At 41.8% G+C, this 27,367-nt stretch overlaps 1 protein-coding gene, 1 long non-coding RNA gene and 1 other non-coding gene across 4 annotated transcripts in view; 2 read left to right on the top strand and 1 right to left on the bottom strand.

Moving 5' to 3' along the window:
- SACM1L (SAC1 like phosphatidylinositide phosphatase) overlaps positions 1-24,551 on the bottom strand; it is a 28,781-nt gene extending 4,230 nt beyond the window's left edge. For both annotated transcript variants that reach the window (XR_003495043.3, XM_027450151.3), the window contains exons 1-16: positions 24,413-24,551; positions 17,791-17,888; positions 16,083-16,157; positions 13,431-13,558; positions 12,359-12,508; positions 10,342-10,401; positions 8,883-8,916; positions 6,335-6,436; positions 5,511-5,596; positions 5,223-5,309; positions 4,721-4,789; positions 4,557-4,636; positions 3,228-3,326; positions 545-683; positions 249-318; positions 79-151 (exon numbers count right to left, since the gene is read on the bottom strand). Coding sequence is in view for 1 of the 2 variants with exons in the window: in XM_027450151.3 (XP_027305952.3) it covers positions 79-151; positions 249-318; positions 545-683; positions 3,228-3,326; positions 4,557-4,636; positions 4,721-4,789; positions 5,223-5,309; positions 5,511-5,596; positions 6,335-6,436; positions 8,883-8,916; positions 10,342-10,401; positions 12,359-12,508; positions 13,431-13,558; positions 16,083-16,157; positions 17,791-17,888; positions 24,413-24,477 (1,415 nt within the window). In the remaining variant the exon portion in view is untranslated. The remainder of the gene's footprint in view (positions 1-78; positions 152-248; positions 319-544; positions 684-3,227; positions 3,327-4,556; positions 4,637-4,720; positions 4,790-5,222; positions 5,310-5,510; positions 5,597-6,334; positions 6,437-8,882; positions 8,917-10,341; positions 10,402-12,358; positions 12,509-13,430; positions 13,559-16,082; positions 16,158-17,790; positions 17,889-24,412) is intronic.
- Positions 24,552-24,679: 128 nt separating this feature from the next.
- Positions 24,680-25,596, top strand: LOC140001567 (uncharacterized). The gene is made up of 2 exons (XR_011806902.1): positions 24,680-24,796; positions 24,908-25,596. It is a non-coding gene; the product is annotated as an uncharacterized lncRNA (long non-coding RNA).
- On the top strand, positions 24,745-24,817 carry TRNAR-ACG (transfer RNA arginine (anticodon ACG)). Its single transcript has one exon. It is a non-coding gene; the product is annotated as a tRNA-Arg (tRNA).
- Positions 25,597-27,367: the final 1,771 nt, after the last annotated feature.

Genomic DNA, 27,367 nt, shown 5'->3' with positions numbered 1-27,367 from the left:
TGATCTTTTCAGATATGAAAACCTAAAGAAAGCCCCAAAAGTGCAAAAAAAACACCTTTACAAGAAAGGGTGACTTGCCTTGTGTAATCTGTCTTTAAGGCACCAGTTCCAGCATATTGTTTGGCACAAGCATTAGCATTATCAGCCCATGCTGTGAACAGGAGAACATTGAGAAAGATTAAGGAAGTTATTTACTTTGTTTGGAAAAGGGATTATTTTTTCTTTTTGGAACTCTATGAGCTGCATACCATTTTTGTAGATTTTCTCAAAGTCAGCCTGCTCCTCAATTCTCTGTCCAACATGCAAAACACCTAGCCTCTGAAACAAAAAGCATATTGAAGCTCACTAGCAGGTCATTAGAAACATTAGGATTTGCTTTTAGAAAAAACATAATTCATTAAACTAGAATCTGGCCAGAGCATTTCAAACAAGTGCTACAGTAACCGAAGTATACAAGCTTTTATTGAAGTGTTAAATTACGTTACAGTTCCAAACAAAGCCTTCCTGCTCTTAAGAGCTTGTTAAACAAAAATAAGACATTTACCTGAAGCTGGGCTTGAAGAGATCGGCGCGCTAACAAGCTCTGAATCACATTTGTCCGATCAAGGCAGTCCATACAGTTACTGCGGAATATTCCTTCCTGCTGAGTCACGATTTTACCATCGGAATCAACTAGAAAATAACTAACACACACAATCCACCTAAGTATTTACAGATAAGTCTAGATAAAGTGCACATTTCCACAATATTCTAGCAGCCAAAACAGTTGTCTAGAGCATATGGAGAGTTGTTGGCCATGTCTTTGAACTGTGATACCTTCCTGAATGTTTCCCCTCCCACGATGAAAAGCAGCAATCAATATATGAGCATTTGGTAATCTCTGAACAGTACTCACTAGTATCTGCCACTGTGACGAGCAATTTCTAGCACAACAGTGACTTCAGTTTTATGTTTGTGTGTGTTATTACAGTCCTAGTTCCACAGTTAACAAAATCACTAGCAGAGCGTAAACAGCAAAGTAACCAGATTTGGACCTGGAGTTACCAGCTTCAGTCCAGTCACCACCACCATGGAGTAATATAAACTGTCAGGAACACTTCTTCCACAAAGGTATTCAAGTCTTTAAGGCCACTGCTGAAAGTCTCCTACCATCAGTTCTTATCATCTTCTTCTCCATTATATGAAGATCTGAGGGATCCAGGTGTTCCCTCTTGTAACTACATATGCTAATCATTACCTCTTTTTTTTTTTTTTAAACCAACTAAACCAGTCACTTCTCCCTCAACTTCTCAGTAACTGGTATTAAACAGCTCATTTTAAATATTGAATTGCATGCAAATATTTTGATAACTGAACTAGTGAAACAAATATGCAAATCAAATCATCCATTGGATACATGAATGGGACTTATCCTTCTGCTATAGCATTAAGCTCCCAGTTGCTTTAAGATGTGCAGATCATACTCTGTAGATTAAGTTACTCCCTTAGGTAATTCTGAACTCCAAATTTGGACCAGTATACGATCCACTGCTACTGCACAGCATTTTAAGACTAAAAAAATGACACTAGAGTTACGTAGTACTAAAAATCAAGAACCCTACTTAGAAGCATATGCGTTTACTTTGATCAGCCCTGTGTTAAGAAGATCTAGTTTTCTAATTCTTGAAGAACTAGTTTTATTAAACTGTTTTACATTGTTGAAAGATTAAAGGAGTTTACACCCACAAAAACTTGGTTTTCCCCTCCTCCCTTAAGATTTGCCTAAAACTGGTATTAGGATAAGTAGCATAGCTGAAGAGTAGGCATTTCTGGTTCATGATAACTTAAGTAATGCATATCCTGTAACAGCTCTTTAAAAATCATTAAAACACAAAAGTAAGCCTTCTACCGGATCTTTTGCAATCTGTAGAAGATGGAAGTGTTTGCCTCTCTCTGGGGTGCAGAATTATTTTTAAGAGCATCAGAATTCAGGTATTTCCTGTTACTATTTGAACAACGGTCACCCAAGATGAAATAAAACAAAGCAAGGTAGAAGCAACCTGATCTTGAGGAAGAGCTTTCATTTCTCTATTTTGTAACAGACACAGCCTCCTTTTTCATTTCAAGACAGCTTGGTAGCTTGGTTCTTTTGTAAGCCTCCAGTGGCAGTTGACAGTAAACATGTGATACGATTCTCAGCGTTCACTCTAATAATGAATCCTTGCTGTGTAGAAAACCTACACTTATTTCTCCTTCTTTGAAGTGCTCTGAAACCAGTTTATTCTGCTCTTCAGGAGGGTTAGGGGCCCATTTTTGGTGGTGGGGAAAACTGTATTCACTACCACATGATAAATTCATATTGTTCTGACAGTCTTCATTCGAAGCAAGATATCTCATCCATGCAACTCCCGTTCTATTCTGCACCTCACACTTTTTAGTTACTAGAACATCGTCATTTCTGTAGTGTGCCTAAAGCAGGAAGTAGATCAGCTAACACAGGACCTAACAGAAGGAAGCAATCAGAGAAGCAGAACAAAGAATGCCATTGTCCTAGCAAGCTACACATCTACAAGTAGCAAAGACTAAGAATTGCTTAATGCAACAAACTCAGAGTACAAGATACATACTTAAGTTGATTTGGACGCTTAATCTGCTTTTATGTGACTTAAAAACAAAGTGAGGATTTAGTTTCTTGGGGATTACTTTTGTTACCACAGACCAACAATCAGCTAGTGCCAAAGTCTGCTACAACAAACAGTGTGCATTAAAGATATAAAACACTTTCAAAAAACAACAAAAAGTGTGTACATGGCTGGAGCCAAGGGAGCACTAACTTTTTAACTGCACATAACAGAAAGTTTTGCTGTCAACACAAGGAGCGACTCCTGGTTTAGAAACTACCAGGAAAGGAATTTTTTTTTTTTTTTTAAGTATAACTTCAGTTGTATGCATGCTGGTTTCTTCATTAAATCATTTATCCGAAGGACAAAGGCAGTTCTTAAGGTACAACACAGGACTGCTGTGGTTCTCAAAGCCTTTTTATTGGGACATAAAATAGGGCTCTGTATTTTACCTACTAACAGGTCTTTAACCTTGCACCAGGTATTAGCAAGAGATAAAAGATATGAAAGCACTGATGTATAGGAATACATCATCTTTACAGAAGATTACATGTCTGTTTTTAGTATTCCTTAGCTCAAGAAAACAGTCTTATTTTAACAGTACAGAAGTGAGAGAACCAGCCTTACCTAAACTCATCTTGCTGTTCTGCTAGCTGATCCACCAAAATCTGAAGTCGATCCCACCTCATCCGACTGCACTCTTTATGGAAGTCAAATGCTATGTATCTGTTCAGAGAAAGAAGCATCTTTCTAAATACATACTGCAATGAAGGTATCAGAAAAGGGAAGGGCTGATCTATCAAACTGGCAGCAACAGAAGACTTGCTTTTCTTTTAAGAGAGCTTCCAGCATGCATCAATCAGGATATTTGAGCACTGACAGGATTTCAGTGCCTGCCCAGAATTCCTCTGCCTTTTTGGATCCAAGCACACACACTGAACTTGCTCACTTACAGAGATACAGGTGTTGAAATGTAACATTCTCCTCTGGCATGAAGCAAGATACCTCAATGGCTCTCTACAAACCTAGTTCTGTTTGAACAGCTTCTCTGCCATAATAAAAATTCAAGTCTTGTTCCAAGTCAGATGTTTAACAGCCAATTCATTTCTGATAAAACAGTGCTTAAGGTTAATGGTGTTTGATTTAACATTTATACATATACATTTGCTGTGAACTGCAAGGCATTAAGATCTTCCCCTTAAATTCTTGTAATCCAAAAGTTATTTGCCAATCTGTAAAGGCTATTGATGGGAACAAAAATCACATACATGCATTGAAGACTCAAGTCATGTAAGTCTGACAGGTAAATGCCAGTCAAAATTAAAAATAGAAAAAGGAATTTGGCAGTATTAAGAAAAAGTGAGAAACGCTTTTTTTTTTTTAAAGACACATACAGAGCAGAAATCATCCCTACAAACACCCTGACAAAGTTTTACGTATTGCTAGAGAGTCAGCTGGTGGAACTGAGAATAAAGATGCACAGAATTCCACAAACTTTGTACAGCAAAAATATCAATACCAGCCTAGTGCAAGTGTGAGAAGAGCACTCTTTTTTTTCCAGCTCTATCTCCAATACTCTTTTACTCACATTTAGCACTCCCCTACTAAGCTAGCAACATAACCAAGCCCTTCTACCAGAAGCTTGTTCTATAGGGTATGATTTCCCCCCCCAAAAAAGCCAGAAGATCTCCAAACCACAGTTCTCATAGCATACCATTACTCCAATGCTGGCATTACCATGACCCTTGACCTCCCTTCTTTGCTTTGTCTCCCCTTTGTCCCATTTCCAGTCTCATGCCTGCTTAGCATTTAAGCTCTGAGGTAGGGGTACTGGTCACATGCAGGTGACTTCATAAAAATAAAACTAACAAACCAGCTATCTGGTGAAAGGATGAAGCATTAATCATTCAGCTCAGTTTTTAAACAGAGGAATGGATCATTTCACTTCTCACGTACTTGACCATTCCATTTGCCATGCTGTTCACCATTTTTGCAAACGTCTGCTCAAGAGGCTTCTCAGAACCCTTTTGGTTAACCTACAAATAAAGGAAAAACGACAGCATTATTTGTAAGCCTGCCTGAAAGAACAGCCACTTTCTCAGGAAGAAGTGAAAGCATACCAAGTTAACAATCATTTGCTTTCCGTAGCTGATTATTTGTGAGTCAAAATGTCTTTGGAAGCCATCCATCTAGAAAAGAAAGGAAACGTGATGACAGATTTAAGATGTGATTTACAAGAAATTCCTCTACAATCATCTTTTTGATGATACTGCATAGGCAATTCTATAACCCAAAAAATGTTGTTCTCTATTGTGTTAGTGTATTTCTGCTTTCACCCCCCAAGACCATGCAGCTCTCCTTACGGCAGGCATGGATAATGAGCATTGTCCAACTACTAAAACCCTTGCAAACAAGAGCCAAAGAGAAAACATTACCCTCACTATTGAACTTTTTTTTTTTTCAGGCTCTGAACTTCTCTCAGGTAATACAAGGGCTCTTACTGCTACTTAAAAACAATATTGCCTATTTTTATTCATCTGATTATAAGTCTGCCACCCTATCATATCTACACAAGCCCAGAAATACATTGAGACCCCCAAGACACAACAAGCACTCACATACATGATTTACTGACTTGCTGATCTGTGGCTTTGGTTTATACTTGAGGTTTGGTCTTTGAGACCAGAAAAAAGGAATTGATCCACGGGTCTGAAAAAGAATACATAAATAACTTTAAACAACAAAACTTACAAACTTACTTGCCATTTTAAAATAAAATGGGTTGGTTTAGTTTGTGTGTGCGTGCACATATTTTTTAAATATTTAACCTACAGAAATACAGAAAGACTGACTTATCTATACATGCACATACCCCTTATGCGAGTCAGCAGCTCATTACACTGACTTTACCTGAACAAATGATGCTTTGCTCCCCTTGTAATGCACAATTTGTTCCGTTTCAACAAAGTTAGCTGCATGTCCTTCTGAATCAATACCTAAGTAGGAGAAAGACCTCATTAACCAGATCAGGCTAGCTGCAGAACAGCAACAACATAACAGCAAAAGGCTTCCTACCCTTCCCCTCTAAACACACAAAAAAGCATGAAAATACTATGGCTGCCTGAAGACAGTAAATTAAAAGTGCCTTTGGCAGAAGTTTAACATGATCTGTACCAAATTTAACTACTGAAGCGCAGTTGTGCTTACTGCATTTTGATAATTCCAGTCCTAGAAATTGAATAGGTTAATAGAAAATAAAACACAAGTGCCCTGACACTACAACATCCATAATTCAGTAGCAAAGGTACTGCATAAACTGACTTATTTCTTCGAAAGCATGGTTGTTGGGACTCACACAGAGCAAAGAAAGTAATTTAAACCATTTCCTTGTTCACTTTTTAACCTGAAACAATTAGAGAACATCACTATTCAGGGTTTCCCTGGCAGCACCAATGATGCTTTCAGTTTAGTTTACTGGCAGGCCAAAAGGGCTATCAAGCATTTGCATTTAACCCCTGTCAAGCCAGTAACCTCTAGGAGGAATAAAGAGACAATCTTAAAAAATATATCAGAACATGCCTCAGTTCCTCATACAGGTTCCTGTTTTTCTTTTGAAGCACTAAAGTTTTGATATCAACTATTTTTATTCAATCTATTGTACAGCAAATGGTCTTAGAGGACGAAACATGTTTAAAAAAAGCGAATTCCATCTAAAGTAAGAAAATTTATTTTACCTCTTACATAGTAGCGTACACCAGCCCTGAAACAGCTTCTTCTGGATACAAGCAGCCAGTCAAAACACTTGCCGTTAATAGAACAAGAGTGCATAGTGATAACTGATGAATATCAATAAGGAAAAAAAAAATCCGAACTTTTCTTAGGGTATTTTTACATATCAAGAAATAGTCAACATCTAGGAACCATGTAATCACATTCAAAGAAATCTGGAAACATTTCTCATATCAATAACAGGTAAACATTGAACTTGAGAGAATTTAACTTCTTAGTATCAGTAGGGGCTGCTTAAAATACAGCATAAAGGGCATATCACTGATGAACATACATTGAAACTGCTATAATTCTTAGGAAGTGGGACTTCCTAAAATAAGATTAATCTGGCGTTATGGTCCTAGATATATCATTAGATGGACTGACTTCTGAAGTTCTATTCCTTGCCGTTTCATCCACTTTATTAAGCTGTCTTAAGTTTCTTGTCCCTACTGCTTTTAACAGAAAGGACCACTTCAAAACTTTACATTAGAGAAGGAAATATCTTAGACTATTAAACCTTGTACCTGTAAGGTAGAATGTATATCACACTTAGAGATTTCAGAACCAGCAGTAAAGTAGACTGGCTTCCACACCAAGCGGGGGAATGCACACCAAGCCTTCAGTGTGAGCTTCTTAGGGAAGCATGCTTTCCTGCTCAGGCTACATACCCAAAGTGACAAATGAACTCTAAGACTAAGTTTAAGCAATGAACAAAAGATAGGTCATTAACAACCAATTTCGGATTCCTGCTCTGTTCTACTTACAATTGCCTTTATCAGATTTACAATAGGTTATTCAATAGAGACCAGCATTCCCCATGAAGTTTCTCCAGGTTTTCACAGGCTTTCATCCTTTGCCATTAATAAGTGAAATCTGTAGCTTTAAAATAAGCACAAGACTGAACCAGGCAATTTCTGCAGGCAGCAGTGTTAGCATACCAGATCGGAAGCAATCAACAGAACCTCACACTAATATAAAATCCTTCTTGGAAGGAAAGAAAGGCTGCAAAGCCCAAACAGCTTTAAGCAATCCAAAACATTTTGCTCTCCAGGAATGTAATGTAATATTCATCACTTTGTCTGTAGTCTGTCCCAACTTAAGTGTCAATTTGCTTATTAACTACATCCACTCTAAAAATGAAAAGACATAACTTACTGTTTTTAAGAGTTGCCTTTTTTTTTTGGGGGGGGGGGGCGGGGGGGGGAGGGGAAGGGGAGGGAAAGGGAGAGGGAGTAAGGAGAGAGAAGGGGTAGCAACAAGGGAAATACTAGTGCCAGTTTAGGCTTCAGTTGATTGAAGTCTCAATTACTCAAGTCCATTATTTCTCATCACTGCAAGACCAGAACCCTGGTCTGGATAGCTGAACAAAATATATATAGAAAGAGATCTTTGATTTGATTTTAATGAATTAGCTTGTAGTGGCACTATTACAGTTCCGCTTAAGGCTCTTCACAGCATTTCCAGCACTAAAAACAGTTTGAATTCTTGGGTTCTCTAACATGTTTGGTTAATATGAGCAGTACAGCACCATGTATTACTCATGCTAATTATTTATATAGTGAAAGTAGGACAGAGGAAGGTGTTAATTGCAGTCTGCCAATTGCTAATTGCAATCCACCCAGACTCTTCCACCCAGGACCTGCAGAAGCAGGATACGGATTGGGTTGTTTTGACAGTTCCCTTTTGCTATCTTGCCTTGCCTCTCCAGCTACTCCCACAACATTTTTCATTAAATGAAGTCACAGGAAAGAAGGCCTGGAAGTTTGCCAGTTGCTAACAGCCCTACCAGAGCAACTGATGCAGCCTGGAAGCCATTCATTCCCTGCACACACCTGAGCTGCCTTTGCAGCAGAAGAGATAAGGAGAATGCTGCATAAATTATCGTCAAGTCTTATCCACTCCTTTTCACGCTGCCAAGTCAGAAGCAGGGACTTGCTGTTGATCATACACTGCATGAAGAACATTGCTTCCAAAGAGCATTAGACCTACTTGCAGGACTACGCTCCCTCTCAGAAATAAACTCAAGACTGCTTTGCTAAGAAGGCTGCTACCCAAAGTGTGCAGGAAGAGCAGCCAGCTAGGAGAAGTGTTCCAGGAGCCTTCAGCACAACTACTCATCTTTTTATTCAACAGGAACATTCACAAGCATTCCTGAAGTCAACACTATTCTCCCTTATTTTAAATCCAGTGTAAATGCTAAGTGTAGGTATGCTTACAGCAAGATAAGAAGCACTAAGGCTGATGTAAGAACACTTCTGATATTCATCTTAACCTTTACTTCCTTAAAAAACAGTTATGCAAACTATGCCTGTAAAAATAAGTATATTAGATCTTAAAAGCAGAATATCCAGATGAGTTACCGTGCAAATGGGCTCTCAAACTACATGTAGCGTTCATATCTGAACAGATTACAGCCCAATTATGATATGATGTTGTTACATTGCCAACATCAAACTCCATAGCAAACAAAGCACCAAATTCAGCATTGAGCTTCACAGCATAAAAGGATACATCCATGCATCACTGGCGTAGCAAACCTGTGGATCTGAAACAAAGAAGAAAACCCCACACAATGTGTTTTAAAAATATTAAACAGCCAAAAAAGATTGTTAACTAAGGTTTGTCTAAGAGTTCAAGATAAATCTACACGGCTGATACCCTTTACTTTCTATTTAGGAGGCAGTAATTCTTTCAGAGAAAAGTTTAAAGACAGAAATAAGCTGCTTTGTTCTTTAGAAGGCATTTACTTGTCTACAAACATGCTAGATATAAACCAGTCCACACTGAAAACCTTTTATTTGCTGTATCTCAGCGGAAGGAAGGAAGCTGAGATAGCAGTTCGCAACACAAGACTTCAGTAAGGAATACTTCTTTGTGATTAATACTTGAAATGCTTGTTCCAGTATATTTCCCATCCTGCCACACCTGAATAACTTACTCTTTCAATGAAGTTTAAGATTAAAATTTTCCAATGCTAGAAGTCAGAATTTCTGCATCTCATTACCTGCAGCTGTTACTATGGCAAACCACCTGTAGGCAGCATTAGGTCACGCTTCCTCTCACACATCAGTTATCTCCCTCTTCAACTTCCATGTCTTGCCTCCTACTTCTGTTTTCACCAGCCAGCCAGTTAGCTTTCTTTGCTCTTCCCACCACAAGTTCTCTCTCACTTCCCCAGCTTTGTTTGTATAACACCATCTAAACCATCTCCCCATTCATACGCCTCTGGAAGATGCACAACAGCTCTTTGCTCATTCGTATCTTCACATTCCAGAAGCAGTGCACAATTCAGCCTTTTCAAACAGTGCTTAACATAAAAGCACATCTCCACAGGTTACCAAGACAGAAATAGAAACTGCATCATGCACTTGCATAAATGGGAAGTACAGATAAAGAGAAAAGCTTGCTGTAGTGCAGACAATTCCGTAAGTTGAATACATTTCTAAAGCCTCCAGGAGGAAGGAACTTGGATCAGTCTGGCCACTGAGGTACTACAGGTGCAGCTCACGGTCCTACACTTGTATTTGCTGGACTAAGTGAATTCAGAAATTACATTGTGTTAGTCTCTACTGGAAATATGAAGAATATGAAGTGTCTTAATCAAGTGTCAGCTTTATGACCTACTCAATAGGCAAGCAGAGTTTAAACTGCACTCAGAGAGGTGAGCTGAACCTTGCTTACACCTAAAGAAAAGTTAGTAGTTGTACTTCAAAAAGACACTGTGCTGACACCATGCTCATGTAAACTGAAAGCAGACACCTCTGAAGAGCCAGCTTTACTGTGTGCTATTGAGGACATTGACATAAAGTTGGAAACTTAAAAGTAGAAGACTGTCACTGTGTTCAACTAGAAGATATAACCAAGTTATGCTAGATTTCTATCTGAAATGAGAGAATTATAGGAAAATGCTGTATATTTTTAGTATAAGTATATTAATCCTGTATCAACATAATCAATACAAAGGGTTTACCTCTGGTTGAGCAGCAAATTCTCTAAGAAGATGCCCATTCCACACGAACCGTGGATCTGCCTGCACCAAAAAAAAAAAAAAAACACAATAAATCATGCTTTTAGAAACCCTCACTTGTTTATTCAACATAAGGGTAATACCATTATAACCATGCATTATGCAAGTTTAGATGTTTAGACAGATGTGCATGGAGGTGAAACACCCTTCTTTCACTAGTACCATTCATATATCTTCAAACAGAAATCTGAATAAAATTAAGATTGTTAGAGAACAGTTCTCTCCCATCGTTGAGGGGGGTGTTACCAGACCCTTCAGATGTGCTAAGCCATTAACAATTCAGCTATAGCATCAGGAAAACATTCAAATTTGTTCTACATAAACAAAGCTCAAAGAGATTACCCCAAATTAAGAACAATAGCAAGGTAACATCCTTAAGGCGAGCAGATAGGGAGAGTGTTTATTACTGCATGCAGAACTCCTTATAATCCTGAGAATCAGAAGTTGAACAATAGTTGTAGCTGAAGAAAATATATTTTCAGCTGCATAAATGATTCTCTTCAACTTCATGCATTTCCTGTTCCCAGTTCACATCAAGGACGTCTTGAGCAAGTTGCTGAGCACATTCCAAAAAGCTAGCAGATTAGTCACCAGTGACATTTGCTGCAGAACAGAGAGCAGGCTCTAGGGAGACGGCACAAATCTCAACTCTAAGATGAGGTGGGCAAGACAATGTATCAATGAGGATGAGGATAATTCAAGCTCAGTGTTGGAATATTCCTTGATCTAACAGAAAAAGATAAAACTATCTGCCAGAAGATACCACAAGTAGGGTTTGAACTAGTCGAAGAACATGGCTTGATGTGTTAGTGCACTCATATTGGGGTTGTTTCCTTCTACTAGGACTGTTAAGGAACGCCCCCCCACACACCTTTTTCACTTACAAGGTTTCAGCATTTTATTGCTTAGGCAGCTTAAACCTTGTGTATGCTGCACTATACAGTTATTTACCAGAATAAGAATTCCAGAACTCTGGAAGCACAATACAGTTTTAATTCTATTGTGTCTGGCTGTGTGGCTCTGCTGTCTTTAAGACAACAACATATTAAACCCATGCTTCAAACATAAGGAATCAGCATAGTTTATATATGCTGGTATAGAATACCAGTGCTAAGAGCCATAAACTTCCAGTTTTGTTCCACACTATCCTGGAATAATAGAATACAAAGAAAAAAAATACCTTTCCCCACACTTGTCCCTCCTCCCCATTGCAATTAGAAGTGTTTAATATTGAAGGCAGAGGCAAACTCCATCTCAAGTTTTTTTAATTCATTTAAATGAGACATCTCAGAAAGCACTTCTAACCTGCCTGATTTAAATGTCTGACACCACATTCAAACAAGTTTCTAAAACTTGATGTTGCTAACAAGCTATGAAATTTGAGTGGACGAGTATGCTCAGCTGTAATGGTAACAGTAACAGACTTCTGTACTGAAGCAGTACAGACCAGCAATTCCCAAGCTTATTCTAGGCACACCATGAAGCAGACTTGAACTATAATTTTATTTAATGTACTTTGCACACTTGTTTGGTTGCTTTTTGCTTCCTGCTGTCACAGCTTCTTAATCAAGAGAACTGCTCCAGCACAGCTGGACTGACAAGATCAGAGATAGTATAGCTTACAGTTTAGCAATATAGAAGTGGGGGGGAAGGGAAAACACTATTATAAGATTTGTATTTAATCGAGACATGAATCCATTTCACAAATTCAATGATTAAAATAAAGTCATTTTTACTTAAAGTGAGGGTCATGCTAAACGATAGCAGATGGTATTAGTGCATATTAGATCACTGTTAAAAAAGAGAGCAGGAAGTCTAGGTTCAAGTGTAATGGGGCAATCTCATCCTAAACTTTTTGTAAGCTTTTAGTTTGTGATTTAACGCCAACCACATAAAATAAACTTATGCCATGCAGACTGATTGACAACATCTAAGAGAGATACAAAGATGAAATACTTACCCTCTCCAGTAGGCTCATTTCCTGGAACTCCGGGCTGGTGTTGGCTAACCGTTGCAGAGTGTGCGTTAAATCATAAGTTGTTGAGAAGTAAAATCCATCCACACTCAAAACATGACTAAGCATTGACAAAAATACTTTATTGTCCTGTAACTGTTGAGAGGAAAAATAGAAGTTGTTATTCATTACTGTCAAAATACCCTACTCTTACAAGCTAGTTTCCCTGAAAACCATTTATTTAAAAAAAGACAAGACAGGAATGCAAAAGAAAGGCTACAAAACTTACTGTTAAAATTATCTCAATAACTAATGCGTTCTGATTCATACTGATTAATCTTGTTCCCTTCCCAAAAGAAGAATCATATTCCCTTTCAGCTCCGATGGTTAGACACTTATCTACTCTTTATCAATCCACAACATATCTATTTTTAAAAACCTTCACCCTTTTCCTCCCTCTCAAAATCAATTTGTCCCTGCTGGGTAATTATGTAATTGAACAATTCCATAAATTAAGCAATGTAGATAATTAGATGTCGGCAAGGCAGCTTATTTCAGAGACTGTAAGAATAGCAAAGCTAAGAGAAAGATGCAACAGGAAGAGGGTTTTGGTTTTATGACTGGCTTGGGAAGACTGCTTTGTAACAGCCTGCACAAAATGCAGCACTAGAACACCTCTGCAGTACAGCAGGCAAGCAGAGCCTTCATTAAGGCCCCCAGGGGAGGAAAAATGATAGAGGATTCAGGAACAAGAACAGATACAGCACAACAGACCACCTCATCCTACCATATTCTACCATCCTAAAAGGGGGGAAAATGCCCAAGACACTGATCAAACTCAATGGGTCTGATACTCGAAATTGCACAATGTTAGTTGGTTATCTCATATGACATCACTTTATATACATCCACACCCAAATATTCCAACAATTAAAGTAGTCTAAAGAAATCAGAAGTACAGTTAAAAAAGAGATTCTGAGAAAAAAAAACCGCAACTTTTGTAGTTTTTTTGTAGTCCTGTGGTAATAAGGATCAACATAAGCAATTCCTCCCCACCCCCCAGTCAATCCACTTCTACCTGAATATCAGTTAAGTGCAGCATGGTCTTCTTGTAGGAGAGGATGTCAAAGTCTGTCGCTTTCCAAATTGCATGACTGAAAATCTCACCTACTTTCTTCTTTTTTGTTATTACAATAAGATATGTGCCTAAAAGTCAAACAAAATTAAAGTTAATACGTACTTTTTTTTTTATTTTAAGAAAAGCAGCCTAGAACCATAGCAAAAAAAAAAAAAAACAAAAAACAAAAAACACAACAACAAAACAGAAACCAATATGGAAGAGCAAGGTTTCTTCACATTCCACCTAGGACTTTGTTTCTCTTCCAGCCCCTCAGTGCTGTGAAGAACAAACACACTTGCTAAGCTACCAAGCTTCTCTGTATTCCCAGATCTTTAATTACTTAATAAGTTTAAGGAATTTACAAAATGGACAAGGAGAAACAAGTAGTCAGCTACAATTACTAGGAGTTTGATCCAAGCTTTTAGCATTTCAAATGTAGAAAGTGACCAATGGATCTGTGCTTCCCAAATCAAGCTCAAGGCAAGTCACAGACATACCAGAAACATGCTTTAGGATTCCAGAAGCCTCCTCACCTTAGGCTAAAAAAATTGTCCTAAAAGGTTTAAAACAGAGCAGAGGAGGGGTTTCGTTTCAATAATTTAAGAGGGCAAGTCTACCGGTTGCCTGGTTGTGTAAGTAACAAAGCAAAAAAGAACCTACATGACACCACACTCAAAGCAACTGATTTACACTGTCTGGAAAATGCAATATAGCTTTATTTTGGTGCCCTCTTGTTTCTGAAGAAAAGATTTCTTGAGACAGTACACTGGCAGAGAAAAAAAAATATCTTTCATACATCACATAACTATTAAATGTTTACTCCAAGCTTCATTTGAATAAACCAATACACAGGCCATGCAGAAGCACAAAACGACAAAATCTAGTACTTCAGTAAAACATTTAAAAGAAAACAATGGCTAAATGTACAGCTTGCAACATGAACTCTTTCTGCTTTGGCAATTAGATTTTTTTTATTACTTTACCTAGAGATACAACAAGTTTTATGAGCAGGTTAATTATTATATCAAGTATCTAGCCTATTTAGTCAGTTGAAGAACAAGTCCCCACCCCACTTTTTTTTTAAAAAAAAAAACAAAAAAACAAAAAAACAAACAACTCCCCAGCTCTAGTTTTATACTATTCGTTTTGGTGGAATATTCAAGCACTTAAGAAGCCTCTAGTATGCTTGCATCAAGGTATAAGTATTGCTTTTGGTTGGTATGTCACAAGCATCCAGGTATCTTACAAAACAGGGCCTTTTGTTCACAACTTTGCCACAAAGATGCTGTACAAATAGAGGCATTTAATGCAACATGAATGTTCAATATTGTCCTTCCCTGTTTGAGTATGTGGCCTTTGCTTTGATATTTCAAACATTTCAGATACTATTCCACCACTTTTTCCCCTCGTACTCTAATAGGGGAAGAATATTCATGCCTGTTAGAGATGCTGCTGGATATTGAACCAGCCTTGCAGTTACCAGATAACAGTGAAATGCCTAACCATGCTTAGCTAAACATTAACTGATCCAATCTGTAGTTGACAGCTGCATTTGACAGCGCCAGGCTTCGGGGAGTGTGAGGGAAAAATAGGCTACTGAAGAAAATTGCATGTTCTGGTGCAATATTCAGTCAGATGAGTGAAAGTCATCACCAAACCCCAAGTTGTGAAAGTTTCCCTTTGGGGCAGTGCAATTTTAACACAACCAGGGCTTGCCAAGCGTTACACTGCTCTTGCTCTGCAATTCTTGTTCAGAATATGAACATATCAAGTTGGATTGTTTAATCCTGTCAGAAGTCACAGTATTTAGCACGGTGAAACTTTGCTTCAGTTGAAAATACCACAAAGATCAAACTTAATTCTTTTCTGTGTGTGGAGGCCTTCAGTCAGTATTTTCCTTATTACATCATTTTTCAGACTACGTTAGTTTCAATCTCTTAAAAAAAAAGTCTACCCACAAAAAAATCTTTTGAATAACAGTGATTACTCTCCTGGAAGCTTGGACCTCACGTATCATATTCATTTGTAGCTGTGACTGTTTATATCCAAATACTGCTATTATGAAATAAGCATGGGCAGCTTGTTCTTACCTTATCCTGTAACTCCCTAGGATTTTCTAATTGAAAGAAAACATATGGATTGCAACAATGCTGAATGTCCTTCAGACTTGTAAAAGTTTGAATACATTTATTAGCTGAAGAGCTGCATCCTAAAGACTCTACCACTGTCACTCAGTTATTTGTGTATCAACATTGACTTGAAGTCAAGCTTCACAACAAAATATGCCACTGCTGCATTAAATCCTCCAGCTAAGATGAAAACAGAACTTCATCTACAGTTATGACAGATATTTAGGAACGCATTTCAGTTGCATGCAAATATCAACAAGCTGTCAATTACCCCTATTTTTAGAGCAGCTATGGATTTAAGAGTGTCATGAACATTCATGTCAACTATATTTGGAGATCTCCATCCTCCAGCAACCACAAGAAGCCACCATGCTGAATAAAACATACCAGATACCCACAAAGACTATTTTTGTCCTTAAAGCTTCCTTAGCGATGTATTTTCCCCAAGTATTTTTGATGAGTGCAGTTCTGCTTTGCTTACCTGCCACCAATCGTATTGTTCCCAAGATACCATATATAGGCCTTGTAACAGCAGAAGGGGGAACATCTTTTTTAACTGGAAAAGAGAGTCAGAAACAAAACATATCAGAATTTCAGACTGTTTTGTGACTACATTGGAAAACTAAGTCTGTCAAAGCTTCTTGGCCAAATCAAGTTTTGCCTGCATTGGAAGCAATGCATCAGAATTTTAATGGCTGATGGGAAAAAAATGATGTGGAAGCACTAACACAATTTGTTATTTTGTTCAATCGAAGTAGTCATTCAATTGAATGAATTTAGACTCAATTCACATGATAGTAGAGCAAGTAGACTCCTGATCAATGTATTGTCCTGCCAGCATCCAGAAGCTTTTTGTTTTGAATCCATCAGGACACCAAGGACAAACAAGCTACAAGTGCTTGCGACTCCTACTTTTGATTACTTCTACTTAGCCTGTTCCCATTTCAGAAGTCTTAGTGTGCTCTTCCATCTCTCTCTGCAGCACTACCAACAAAAGCACAGATGTGGCAGGGAATACAGTTTCCAAAGAACATACCAAAACACAAAAGGTATCCAACTGTCAATTGCAACTGCTAACATATTAATCTTTCCTCTACCCTCTACTCTGGAACAGGGGAATCAATATTAGAGAAGTTAAACACAAAACAACAACAAAAAAAAAAAACACCAAACAATCCAGAGTTAAGTGTTTTTCCTGACTCCAAAGTCCAGAGAACAGAGACAGTGCTTGATTTTTTTTGTGCTTTAAACACCTCACAGATTCATCTCGTAAAACAGGAGTAACAGAAACAGACCTAGACTAACAGAAAACTTCAGAGAGCTGTTTTAACAGTTTTGAAGGGAAAACCTTGAAAGAGAAGAACTATACTAGAACACCAAAAACAGGGGTATGTGCACACTGCTTTTATACAAAGAGGTCTAATAAAAAGGAAAGGAATTACTGCTTTTACATCTGTATTACCAGTCTCTAAACAGACCGAAGTGCTACAATATTACTGAGGTAACAACTCCCAAAGTATCAAAAAGGGAAGTCACCCATAACCTTAACTTCAGTGTCATTAAATGCAAGTTCTTTGATTTTTTTTTTAATATTAGTTTCATATTCTTGAAGATATATTAAACATTAACATGCTGAAGACATCTACATGCCTAAGACTACCTGCACGGACATTTGAATCCGTATTCACAATAGAATTAAGTTTACAGTGAGGTTGTTGATGTTCATTATTGTTTATTTTACTGCTGTTGTTTCTAAAGGCTTTTTAAAATTCTGGTTTCGGTGCCGGATAAAAACCAGCACTGAGATCATTTGTCAGACGCTGCAGAAGCCCAGCATTCAACCCTTCCCATGCTTGATGTTGGGCTTGCAGCACCAATCCCAACTAGTCTGGATGAGTCAGTTTGCACCGGTGTGAGTGACTGTTTTACTGAGAACAGGCAGGAGAATTACCCTGGTTTCCCACAGCATAAATTCCCCAGGGAGAAGGCATCACAAACAAAGTTATTTGCAGGACAGAATACAAAGCACTATTTATAGAACACCCTGTTTTAAGTCCCTAAAGATAAAAAAAAAAAAACCTTTCAGTACCAAGGTAAGTTTCTGAAGATCTTCTGGGAGTGCCTGGAGCAAAATAACAGACCAAAGGACAAAGAGGCTTTGTATTAAGAGGCACTGGCAAGGGAAGTACCTGTAAGAGTGACTTCTGTGGAGACTCTATCGATAGCTAGCACATCATCTGCTCCATCATCACAGGCTTCCACATAGAACTTCTCTGGTGTGATGTGCCTTTAATAGAATGAAGAGGGAAAAAATACATATATATATTTTAACTTTGATTAGGCTCTTTACTACCTAAAGACAGAGCAAATATAAACAAATCCAATTTTAAACCTTGATTCAGCTAAAAAAAAAAAAAAAAAAAACACAACGAAATTCTCATTTGATTACTTCCTAACAGTCACTGCTGCTGGCAGTGTATAAAAAACGAATCAAAATAATCAGTTATTGAAAGACCCTTGGCTTGTTTAGCAAACATAATCCTCCTCTGTGAGGCTGGAAGCTGAGGACATGGAACTGGGTTTGTGTACATACTGGTCCACTGTACGATTCACGTAAGCTTGAACTTTGTCACTTCAAAAGCCCCATAAAGCAGAACAAAGATTAAAAAAAAAAAGGAAACTAAACAGAAACTAGCACACCACATCCCTGATGCAAGCCTAATAAACAAAGAGTCATGCTCAAGGCAACAGAAACACATTTCACAGTAGAGTCCTCTGAGCATTGTAAAAAAAAAAAAAAAATCCACTAGAAATGGCACAGGAAACACGGGAGAAGTTAGTCAGCAGCTTACTGAAGGTGTTCCAACGTCACCAGCCCTGGCTTTGTCAGCCCAGCCTGTGACAGGGCTGCGGCAGCCCGTCCTGCACGCGCACCATCCAGGGCATCACACGAACACTACAGACATCCTCTGACTTCAAACCCATCTTTTCTTCATGCAAACCACATGCAGGACAATCCCAGATGGAAAGCGTTTCAGAATGCTTCCACGAATTGTTTAAAAGCGTCTGGTGAGACACTAAGGAGAAGCCAGACGATCCGTGCAAGAAGACAGCTCTGCAGAACGGACTTTCAGCTGTAGGAAATGCTAAACCAAACACGCACGCCCCTGAACCGATGGTCTTAACTCTTAAATGTCTCTTAGTTTGAGGCTTGATGAGACTAAGGGTCAGAGTTTTAAACACTCTTCTAGAAATTTACTCAGCGGGACAGCAAATATTTTTAGGTTGTTTCTCTCTATGAAGATCTCACATTTCTTCACATCTTTTATAGTGTTTTTTTTTTGTTTGGTTTAAATCCTTCAGAGAGCTGAACTGGAATCACGATTTAGGTCAGAGGAGCCCTCAGAGCCCTGAAGGACCACTTCCCAGGCCCACCTCCCCCTTGTCCAACTTCTGTGCTGTGTCCACCTTCAGAGCTGCCCCCTTTTTCTTGGGGGAGCTTTGAATCCCCAAGGCCGGCCGTTCCACAGCCTCTGGGCACCTAGAGGAAGGTCAGGAGACACCAATTGCTTATCTGAATTTAGAAAATGTGAAAACAAACTCATTAATCATTAACTGCTCCTCGGATAATTAACTTCATTAATTAAAATCTGCCTTCCTCTCCTAACGTGGAGGAGGCCTCGACAGCATTCCCCTTCTACGTCACCCTTCTGAATCTTCTGTGTACACACGAGATGCCCTGAAGTCCTTCATCTTCAGAACTAAAACCACAGACACGCAACTTGCTGCTCACTGAAGCCTTAGAATTACTTTTCCTTCCTTACTGCTTCTGTTTTTGATGAAGTGCACGAGAGAACCCCGTGCCTTTAACAGGGTCTCAGCACAGATGGGAGCAGTTTTTGCAGTGAACACCAAACAAGCTTACGCAGATAGAATGGGCAGGACAGGCTTAAAGACATTTCTAGGTGCTTAATTTGTTAAGGAACGTGAGAAGAACCCAGGATATCCTATTTAAGGTGCAGTTTGAATCCTAATGCAAGCTGGCAGAAGGTAGTTGTCAACCTTTCCCTCCCCCAGGAGAAAGCCACATAACTCCTGCTGGTTTTGTTAACCAGCCAGGTGTTGCTGGGAGGTCAGCTTATTCACAAGTCTCCACCTAAAAATAATGGGAAGAGATGCTGGGATGGTGAATATTTGAGCTTTGTGCCTTTAACACGATACTTCTGCACCCTTACTGAGCCAGCTTTATCTGAAGTGGAAAGATCTCTCTTAACCTAGGCTGCAAGTGGTGCCTCGATACAGAGAAGCCACAGAGCCCAACCGTGCTCTTCTTTCCGTGATCACTACTTCTAAGAGCTGGTCTCTGCATTTCAAAGTGTAATAACGCAGGTACAACTGTGTTGTGTTCAGCGCTGAGACCCACCTGTGCGGTAGTTAAGTCTGATTTCCAACAGCTGGGAAAAAGCTTGCAGGTATGGAACGGTTATTATAAAACCAAATTGATTTAGTAATCAAGGAGAACTTCTCCCTGAAGACCATGAAGCCTTTCAGCCTCATTATCCACAAGTTAAGGAAAATGAGAGAATGAAGGCTGCCAGCACAAATCCTGCCTGGCCTCTCAATTGATTGTTAGACCAGAACCCGCTATCAAATCTCAAATCCCAGTCTGCATTTTGTCCCCTGCTCTGCTGTTCCCCCTTCTAGTTTTTGATCACCTTCTCTTACACAACACCTGTACATCTCTCTTGGCTTACACTATGCTTTGCTCTCCAGACACAAAGAAAATAAACTTCGCAATCAAAATCCTCCTTCCCATGGTTTCCAAGAGGAGCGCTGGTGACAAGGCTGTCATGGGGAACATCAGACAAGTGCTCCCCTGTTTGCAGCTGAAGGGACCCAAGTGGCTGCAGGACTGAGCAGCCTGCAGCCCACTGCAACAGGCTCGCTGATGACAGCTTCAGGTGTTTGTCTCCTGGAGTTCACAGCGGGAATCACGCTGACAGCCTGACTTGAGAGAGCCTGGGCACTTCTCAGACACTTGGCCACTGCAAGCTGCCTGAAATACACCTGTACAACACAAACTGAAAAGCTTCTGTCTTTTAACAGATACAAAATGTTGAGTCCTTGCTTCAGAAAGAGTGGGAGAATTAGCGCTCTTCCAAGTTTTTAGCAGGAAGGTGCTTCGCTTTTAGTCCTTCTGTGTAAATACTTGGAAGTTTCCTAAAATAAATGTAATTGAGGAAGAGGCCAAGAATCAAGGAGGTTTCTGCCCAAATGCCAATTTACAAAGTCACCAATTACCCAAAGTAGGCTAATAGCCTCATCCTAGTCGAGGTGACCTTTTTCAATTAAGATTGCTACAGCTGAGACGATTGCCTCCTATTTCTCTTCCACAGAGGAGGCTGAGGAACATCCATGCCAGAACAGTGTTTTTTCCCCCCAGTACTGAGGCACCAAGTCCGTGTGCCTATCACCAGCTGATGGAGAGAACACGCATTTACTTCAGTGATCTGAGAAGATATTAGAAGGCTGAGAAATGGATCGTTCATAATAAAGAATGATTCTGTCTGCAAATCCCAACTTTAATGAAATAGATAATAAAGATAAGAATCCAAATGCTAGTGTTATATCAGAAATAATGAAAGAGAGGCTGCAGCATTTTCTAGAAGCCCATAATCTCCGCAGTTCCTTATGAAACTCATTTTCATATACCTACATGAAACTACACAGAGAGCTATCCTCCATCTTTGTATGACCTTCAGATTTGATCCTAGAGCCGTCCTTGTCCTTGCAATGTTGTTACTGCTGTCTATAACCATGCAAACCAGCAAGAAATCTTACCAGCACTATCTTGCTTAAAAGCACATAAAACCTTCACAGAGTTTGAATTCCTCCAATTCAGTTTCCTTTATACAAGGAATGACCACCACCATTGCAGACTATTTCTCAGTGTTGCTAAGAGCAGCGATAAATGGAAGCGTTCAACGCTGACAGCAGAGCTCATGACACTCAAGAAAAGGTACTGAAGCACTGCACCTAACAAATTCGTGCTTCAAGTATTTCTAAAGTTGATTTGGATCTCATCTGAAAGGCTCCTTCCTATTCAGGAACCCATGTGCCAAGAGATAGGTCTGCTAGATTCCACTCTTACAATTCAAAGCCGAGGAAGCAGCATCTGCAAGCTGTTTAAAGACGGCTCAGGAGGAAAACAAGGCACAGTCAGACATCAGGCTTTTAGCTGGAGATTAATGAAAAGACATCATTTTAGCTCATGTTGCTGAAGAAGCAATCAAAAGGAGAAAATATGCAAAAAGGGTGCACAGAGGCTACAATTAAAGAGTGCTTTCAGCAACCCTGCTTTTAGCGAGCAAAAAGAAAATTCAAATGAACTCCCAGTAAAATTTAACCTTTTGGTTTTCTAGTTCCTCCAGCTCAGGAGCTACCTCTTCTGAAATCATGCTGGGCATTGGCATGAGCGCTTCTCCCAGTATAGCAAATGAAGACAAAACTAAGTGGCTCTAACAAAATTAGTCCCCATACTCCCCAAAGCTGGGCCAAGCATCACAAGGAAAGGGTTGATTTTTAACATAGGAGAAACAGAAGAAAAAACACTGCTTCCTTACACCAATCAGCAAGTTGGCTTCCTCTACAGTTAAGCGAGACAGTCTTCAGTTTGTGCTGTGAAGTTTCACTTGCTCTGCTTTATTACAAAGCAGCGCTGTACAGCATGAACACGAAGCAGAGCTGCATCCCACTTTTTAGTTTGGCTGATCCAACAGACAATGCCCATGCCGTAGCCGAGCACAGAAAGCAAACCCATCATGGTCTAATGGCCACTAAAGATAGCGCCTCACTCAATATCACTTAAGCCTTCTAGTCCTCAGCAGCCAAACCCTTCCTCCAGTAATTGATTATTTCACCATAAATACTTAACGTTACCCTAATGCAGGAAGCTGGTAGATGTCAGCCTCTAAATACTGGAATGAAGCGAGCCAGGAGCACGTCCTGTACTGCGCAGCAATGCATTTGCTGTGCTCAAGGCACCAAGCGGTCTGCAGCGAGCCGTAGGAAAGGCGTTACTAGCAGCAGGCAGTCCCAGCAGCGAGTTAAGTAACAGCGCTAACACGCTGCTGCTCCCAACCCTCCCGAGATTCCAGCTTTTCTAGGTGAGCAGGTGCTCTCATTATACACCCACCATAAATGTTATTCCTTGGGCAGAACCAGCTCAAGGAACTGGAACGTTTCCATGGAATAATAATTGCAGGGAAGAGAAGGAGCATAATCCTAGGAGGTAAAGAAACCACCAATGGAAATACCACCGAGAAAACAAACGCCATATTAAAGGCATCACTTCCTAACAACTATTTGCAATTGTCTTTCACTTAAGATGACAAATAATTTACCGCACAACTTAATGTCCTCCTCAATCAACAGCCCCGAGCATCATGACAGATGAGGCTAGGAGGAAAAAAAGCGTAGCGGTTCTTTCTGGAAGCGTTACCCAAACTCTGAAAGCTCAGGTTAGAGAAAATAAAAGCCAGAAGACAAAACGCACTTTGGGACTTCTCCCCAGATGCAGACAGGTGGAAGGCGGTGTCCATACACAGCAGCTCCTAATGACTGACCAGGACTTACACAAGACATGTGAGCATAGCGATGTGCAGGAGGAGCGAAATTTGAAACACAGCTAGCGTTGGAGACCCTTATGATGCTTCAAAAAATCAGCAAAATAAAGGTTTCACTCCAAAAAAAAGTTTTTAAGCGAGCTAAAACAACAGCTGGGATTCTCTCTATTCTCCAGCCAGCTTTGCCAAACAGTTTTTATCGATTAACTGAACTGGAGGCCCTACAACCATCCACCAGCTTGCTACTTGCAATGGCTGTTTAATTTTTTTCCAGTTTCTCCCTGAGGAAGAAAAGTCAGCACAGCAGTGGCATAGGTTGCAGATAAGCAGAGCACCATTTTGGGGTTAATATTCCTCCCCCAATGCCTGGTGGTAAAGGTCAACTAGCCCGTAAGAGCTTGACAGCACCTGCAACACTTGAACAGCCTGAAGACGCTGGTCAGGATAAAGATTTTGTGTCACCACTTGTGATAACGTGACCCAGAAGAGGCTGGTGTGCAGAGCTAGAGCCTGCAATGGCAGCGACAGAGGGGCCCTGCAGGGCACAACACAACCCCTGAGGCTCTGTGCAGGGCCACTCGGCTACAAAAAGTGAGTTAAAGGAAGCCTTCTGCCACTGATTTGAGCCAAGCCCGGGTTTCCCCAGAGCACGCTCTCCCTTGACCTTGCCGAGCTGGTAAGTTTGGCTCATCAGCGAAGTTACGGCCTCTCTCCCTTACAGCTGGTAGGCAGCCTGCAGGCATTACCGCAGCTTTTTGCGAAGATAGGAAGAAAAGCCTGGTTTTCAAAAAAATAAAACAGTTCTATTTTCAAGCACATAGAGAAAAAAAAAATAATTTATTAATTCGCTGAGCTGCCTTTCGCACGGTCACCGACGGGCTGGTGCCGGGAGGGGCCCCTGGAGGTCATCCTGCCCCAAACACGGCTCCTCCGCGCCCTCCCTTCGGCCCCTCACCGCCCCCCGAGCCCCCCGAGCCTGTTCCCCAGCCCGGGCCCGCGGTGCCAGGCACACCCACCCCCCCTCCAGAAACCCCAAAACCCCAAAACGCCAGAAACCCCCACACCCCTCCCCCGCCCCGCTCCCCTCTCCCCCTCACACCCCACAAGAGGAGCCCCGGGGCGCTTCAGCGCCGCCCCTCAGCCCCAACGGTCACCCCAACGGTCACCCAACGGCCGCGCCACTCACAGCTCCAGGCTGCCGTAGGCCGCCGCCGCCGCTGCTGCTCCCGCACCCGCCGCTGCCGCCGCCATCCGGCCCCGCCGCCTGCCACAGCCCCGGCCCCGGCTTCAGCCTCGCCCCCTCCGCTCCCGTCCCGGCCCTGCCCGGCTGACGCGGCCCCGCGGACGGCGCCCGGCGCAGGACAAACCGCCCGGGGGGAGGGGAGAGGGGGGAGGCACCGCCCGCGGGGGGGCGGGCAAGGCGCTCGGCGGCACCGCCCGTTGCTCCCCCCCCCCCCCCCCCCCCCCCCGGGGCTCTGTGAGGAGAAATTCGGCGGCGGCAGCAGAACTGCCAGAGCAGGGCCAGTGGCGCAATGGATAACGCGTCTGACTACGGATCAGAAGATTCTAGGTTCGACTCCTGGCTGGCTCGGCTGTGCTTTTTTTGGCATAATTTTTTGGCGTTACTCTTATTCTTTTGCATTATTATTTTTATTTTGTTTTATCTCCTCCCACTTTTCAGTCCTCGCGCATGAAATAATTTCTTCCCCGACTCCAACCCGTGACTGCTGCCACCATGGGCGCTGCCCTCAGCAGCCCCCCTGTGGCACCTCTGATCCCCCCCCCACCCGCTCCAGCGCCCCGTGCCTGTAACCCCCCGGCTTCTGGCAGCTTCTCACACGCTGGCCCCTCACCAAGGAGATAGAGCAGCCCTTTCGAGCTCGCCTCATGGAGCTGGAGCCCCCCCAACCCATTAGGGTTGCCTCAGGAAAGCCACCGGGGCTCCCTGTGGGCCCTCCTGCATCCCCCAGAAGAAAAATGCAGCCCAGGATCACGTCCATCACAGCTCCTCAGCACTCAACAGCTTCTTCTATGGACTACAGCAAAAGCCAAGGCCTCCAAAGGAACTGGAGACCCCAACGAGGAGGCTTCCCTCACTGGGCCAGGGATGGAGGGAGCCAGGATTTCATGGCACAGCTTCCCCCCATCTGCTCCAGGTGATGACCAGTGCAACCAGGATTTTAGGAAAGACTTCACGCCAATCGCTGCTGTTTGGTATCGTCTTTAATCACTGAAATCACAACAGGCCAGCAGCTTTGCCACTGCCAACCTTCATCCTTTACAACAGCACAGAAGACCAGCGGGCTGTACTCACACCTGGCTGCGGCAGGTTACACCAGCAGGCACCCTAATAAAACGCTCTCTCCTGGAGTTGCCTTTTCAATGAGGCAAAAAATAATAATGCTAAAAAATAATTAGTACCACTCAGTACCATTAGCTGGGCTCTGAGCTTGCTTTCCAGACACAGAAAGCCACAGGCTGTGTGCCGCAGCCCTGCTGTGTGGGGATGCGGGTAGCTGCCAGCAGGGCTGAAAGCTGCAGGAGGGGTGTCCCTGTGTCCTGGTGGGTGTCCTCACATCCTGGTGGGTGTCCCCGTGTCCTGGTGGGGTGTCCCCATCAACCACTTTCACAGGGCTCCACACCTCTGCTGTCCATGCAGGGACAGCTTTCTCCCAGCCCTCAGCTTGTCTGAGCAGGCCGCTCGGTGCTTGTTGCTGCACGGGTGTCTGGCCACCCTGGAAGAAAACAGGGTGAGGATTTTTACTGTGAAAACCCTCCGTTTGCTGCTCTTTAGGAAAAAGAACAGTGAGCTGGGCTCTGTCTCGCCGCTCACCACAGGCAGACAACAGCCTGATGGCCTTCCTTAGTCGCACCTCATGCCGCTGTGCAGCTATAGTGGGGGAGATGTAAAGAAACAGGAATGCACAAATTCTGTGTGACGAGGGACAAATGTCCGTCCCACCTCTCCCCGTCCAGCCTCAGGAGATGGGGATGTTGGGCCATGCCCTCCCCAGCTCTGAGCTCCTCCTGTTGGTGTTTATTGACCACAAAAGCAGTCCATTTCAGTGGTCATTTCAAGGCATCCCCAGCTACCTCTCATCTGTGTTACAACCACTCCGACCTTGATCCAACCCACACCTATCCACACATATTTATCCCCTTACTGGTTTCACTGGGACTGCCCATGCGCCTGAAGTTTAATCCTAAAGGATGGCGGCTGTGTATTACTCTCCTTTAAGCAAGGACCTGGTTTTGCTGTTGCTGAAAGAGTAAAGTGGCAATATTGCCGGGGAAATTAAGAAGTGCAAAAGAGGGAGTGAATGCTTTAGGAAGAAAGAGCCTGCAGTTCCCCCCAGGGCATTGTGGCAGGGAGATACAGAGGTCTCAGCAGACCCAATGCTGAAACCCAGGGACGCTAAATATTTGCGCAGTGCTAATAATCAGCACAAGGAGAAAGCACGGGGAGGTATTTACTCTCCTCTCCTGAGGGCCAAAGAGACCCCTGTTGTTGGAATGGCTCAGCAGCCCTGTACCAGCCTGGCTTCTCCTCACCTCTGCCGTAACACGCTCCACTGCTGGCAAGACTGCACCATTTCCAGGCCCAGGAACTATTTGGTCTGTAGAAATAAGATATACCCTCCTCCCCACCCCCAGCTAAATCATTTAAACCCCCAAAAAAGGTTTTCCCAGTCTTAAAAGCGCCCAAGTGGGAGTTGGAAGCTGAAGAGCCACAGCCCTCTGGGTCATCAAATGTCCGTGCCAGGGGAAATGCTGCTCCCTGTGCTCAATGTCAGGGCACGTTTGGGAAATCACCTTGGCCCCAAAACACTTCTTGCAATTGGAAATACACAAAAATATCTGCTGCTTCTATAGCTGGGGTTTTTCTTCTGGCTTTTTGCAAAAATCTGTTTAAATGAACTTCTGCATTCTAAATAATAGAAACTTAAAGGCACGATCTGAACGAGAATCTATTAAATGCTGGCTCCTGAGAGCAAGCTTTAGGGGATTCATTTAAATACCTATTTGCATGTGAGCTACTCATTACCATCACACAGGGACTTCCAAGCATCCCTTGCTCTAAAACAAGTCAGCAGAACAAGCTGGGGTAGGAATCAAGGACTAGACTAACTTTTCATAGCAG

Source organism: Anas platyrhynchos, chromosome 2, assembly GCF_047663525.1.
Source record: "Anas platyrhynchos isolate ZD024472 breed Pekin duck chromosome 2, IASCAAS_PekinDuck_T2T, whole genome shotgun sequence".
In the NCBI taxonomy this organism is placed as follows: domain Eukaryota; kingdom Metazoa; phylum Chordata; class Aves; order Anseriformes; family Anatidae; genus Anas; species Anas platyrhynchos.
Note: the sequence above shows the minus strand (reverse complement) of the source record. Positions and strands in the feature narration are given on the sequence as shown.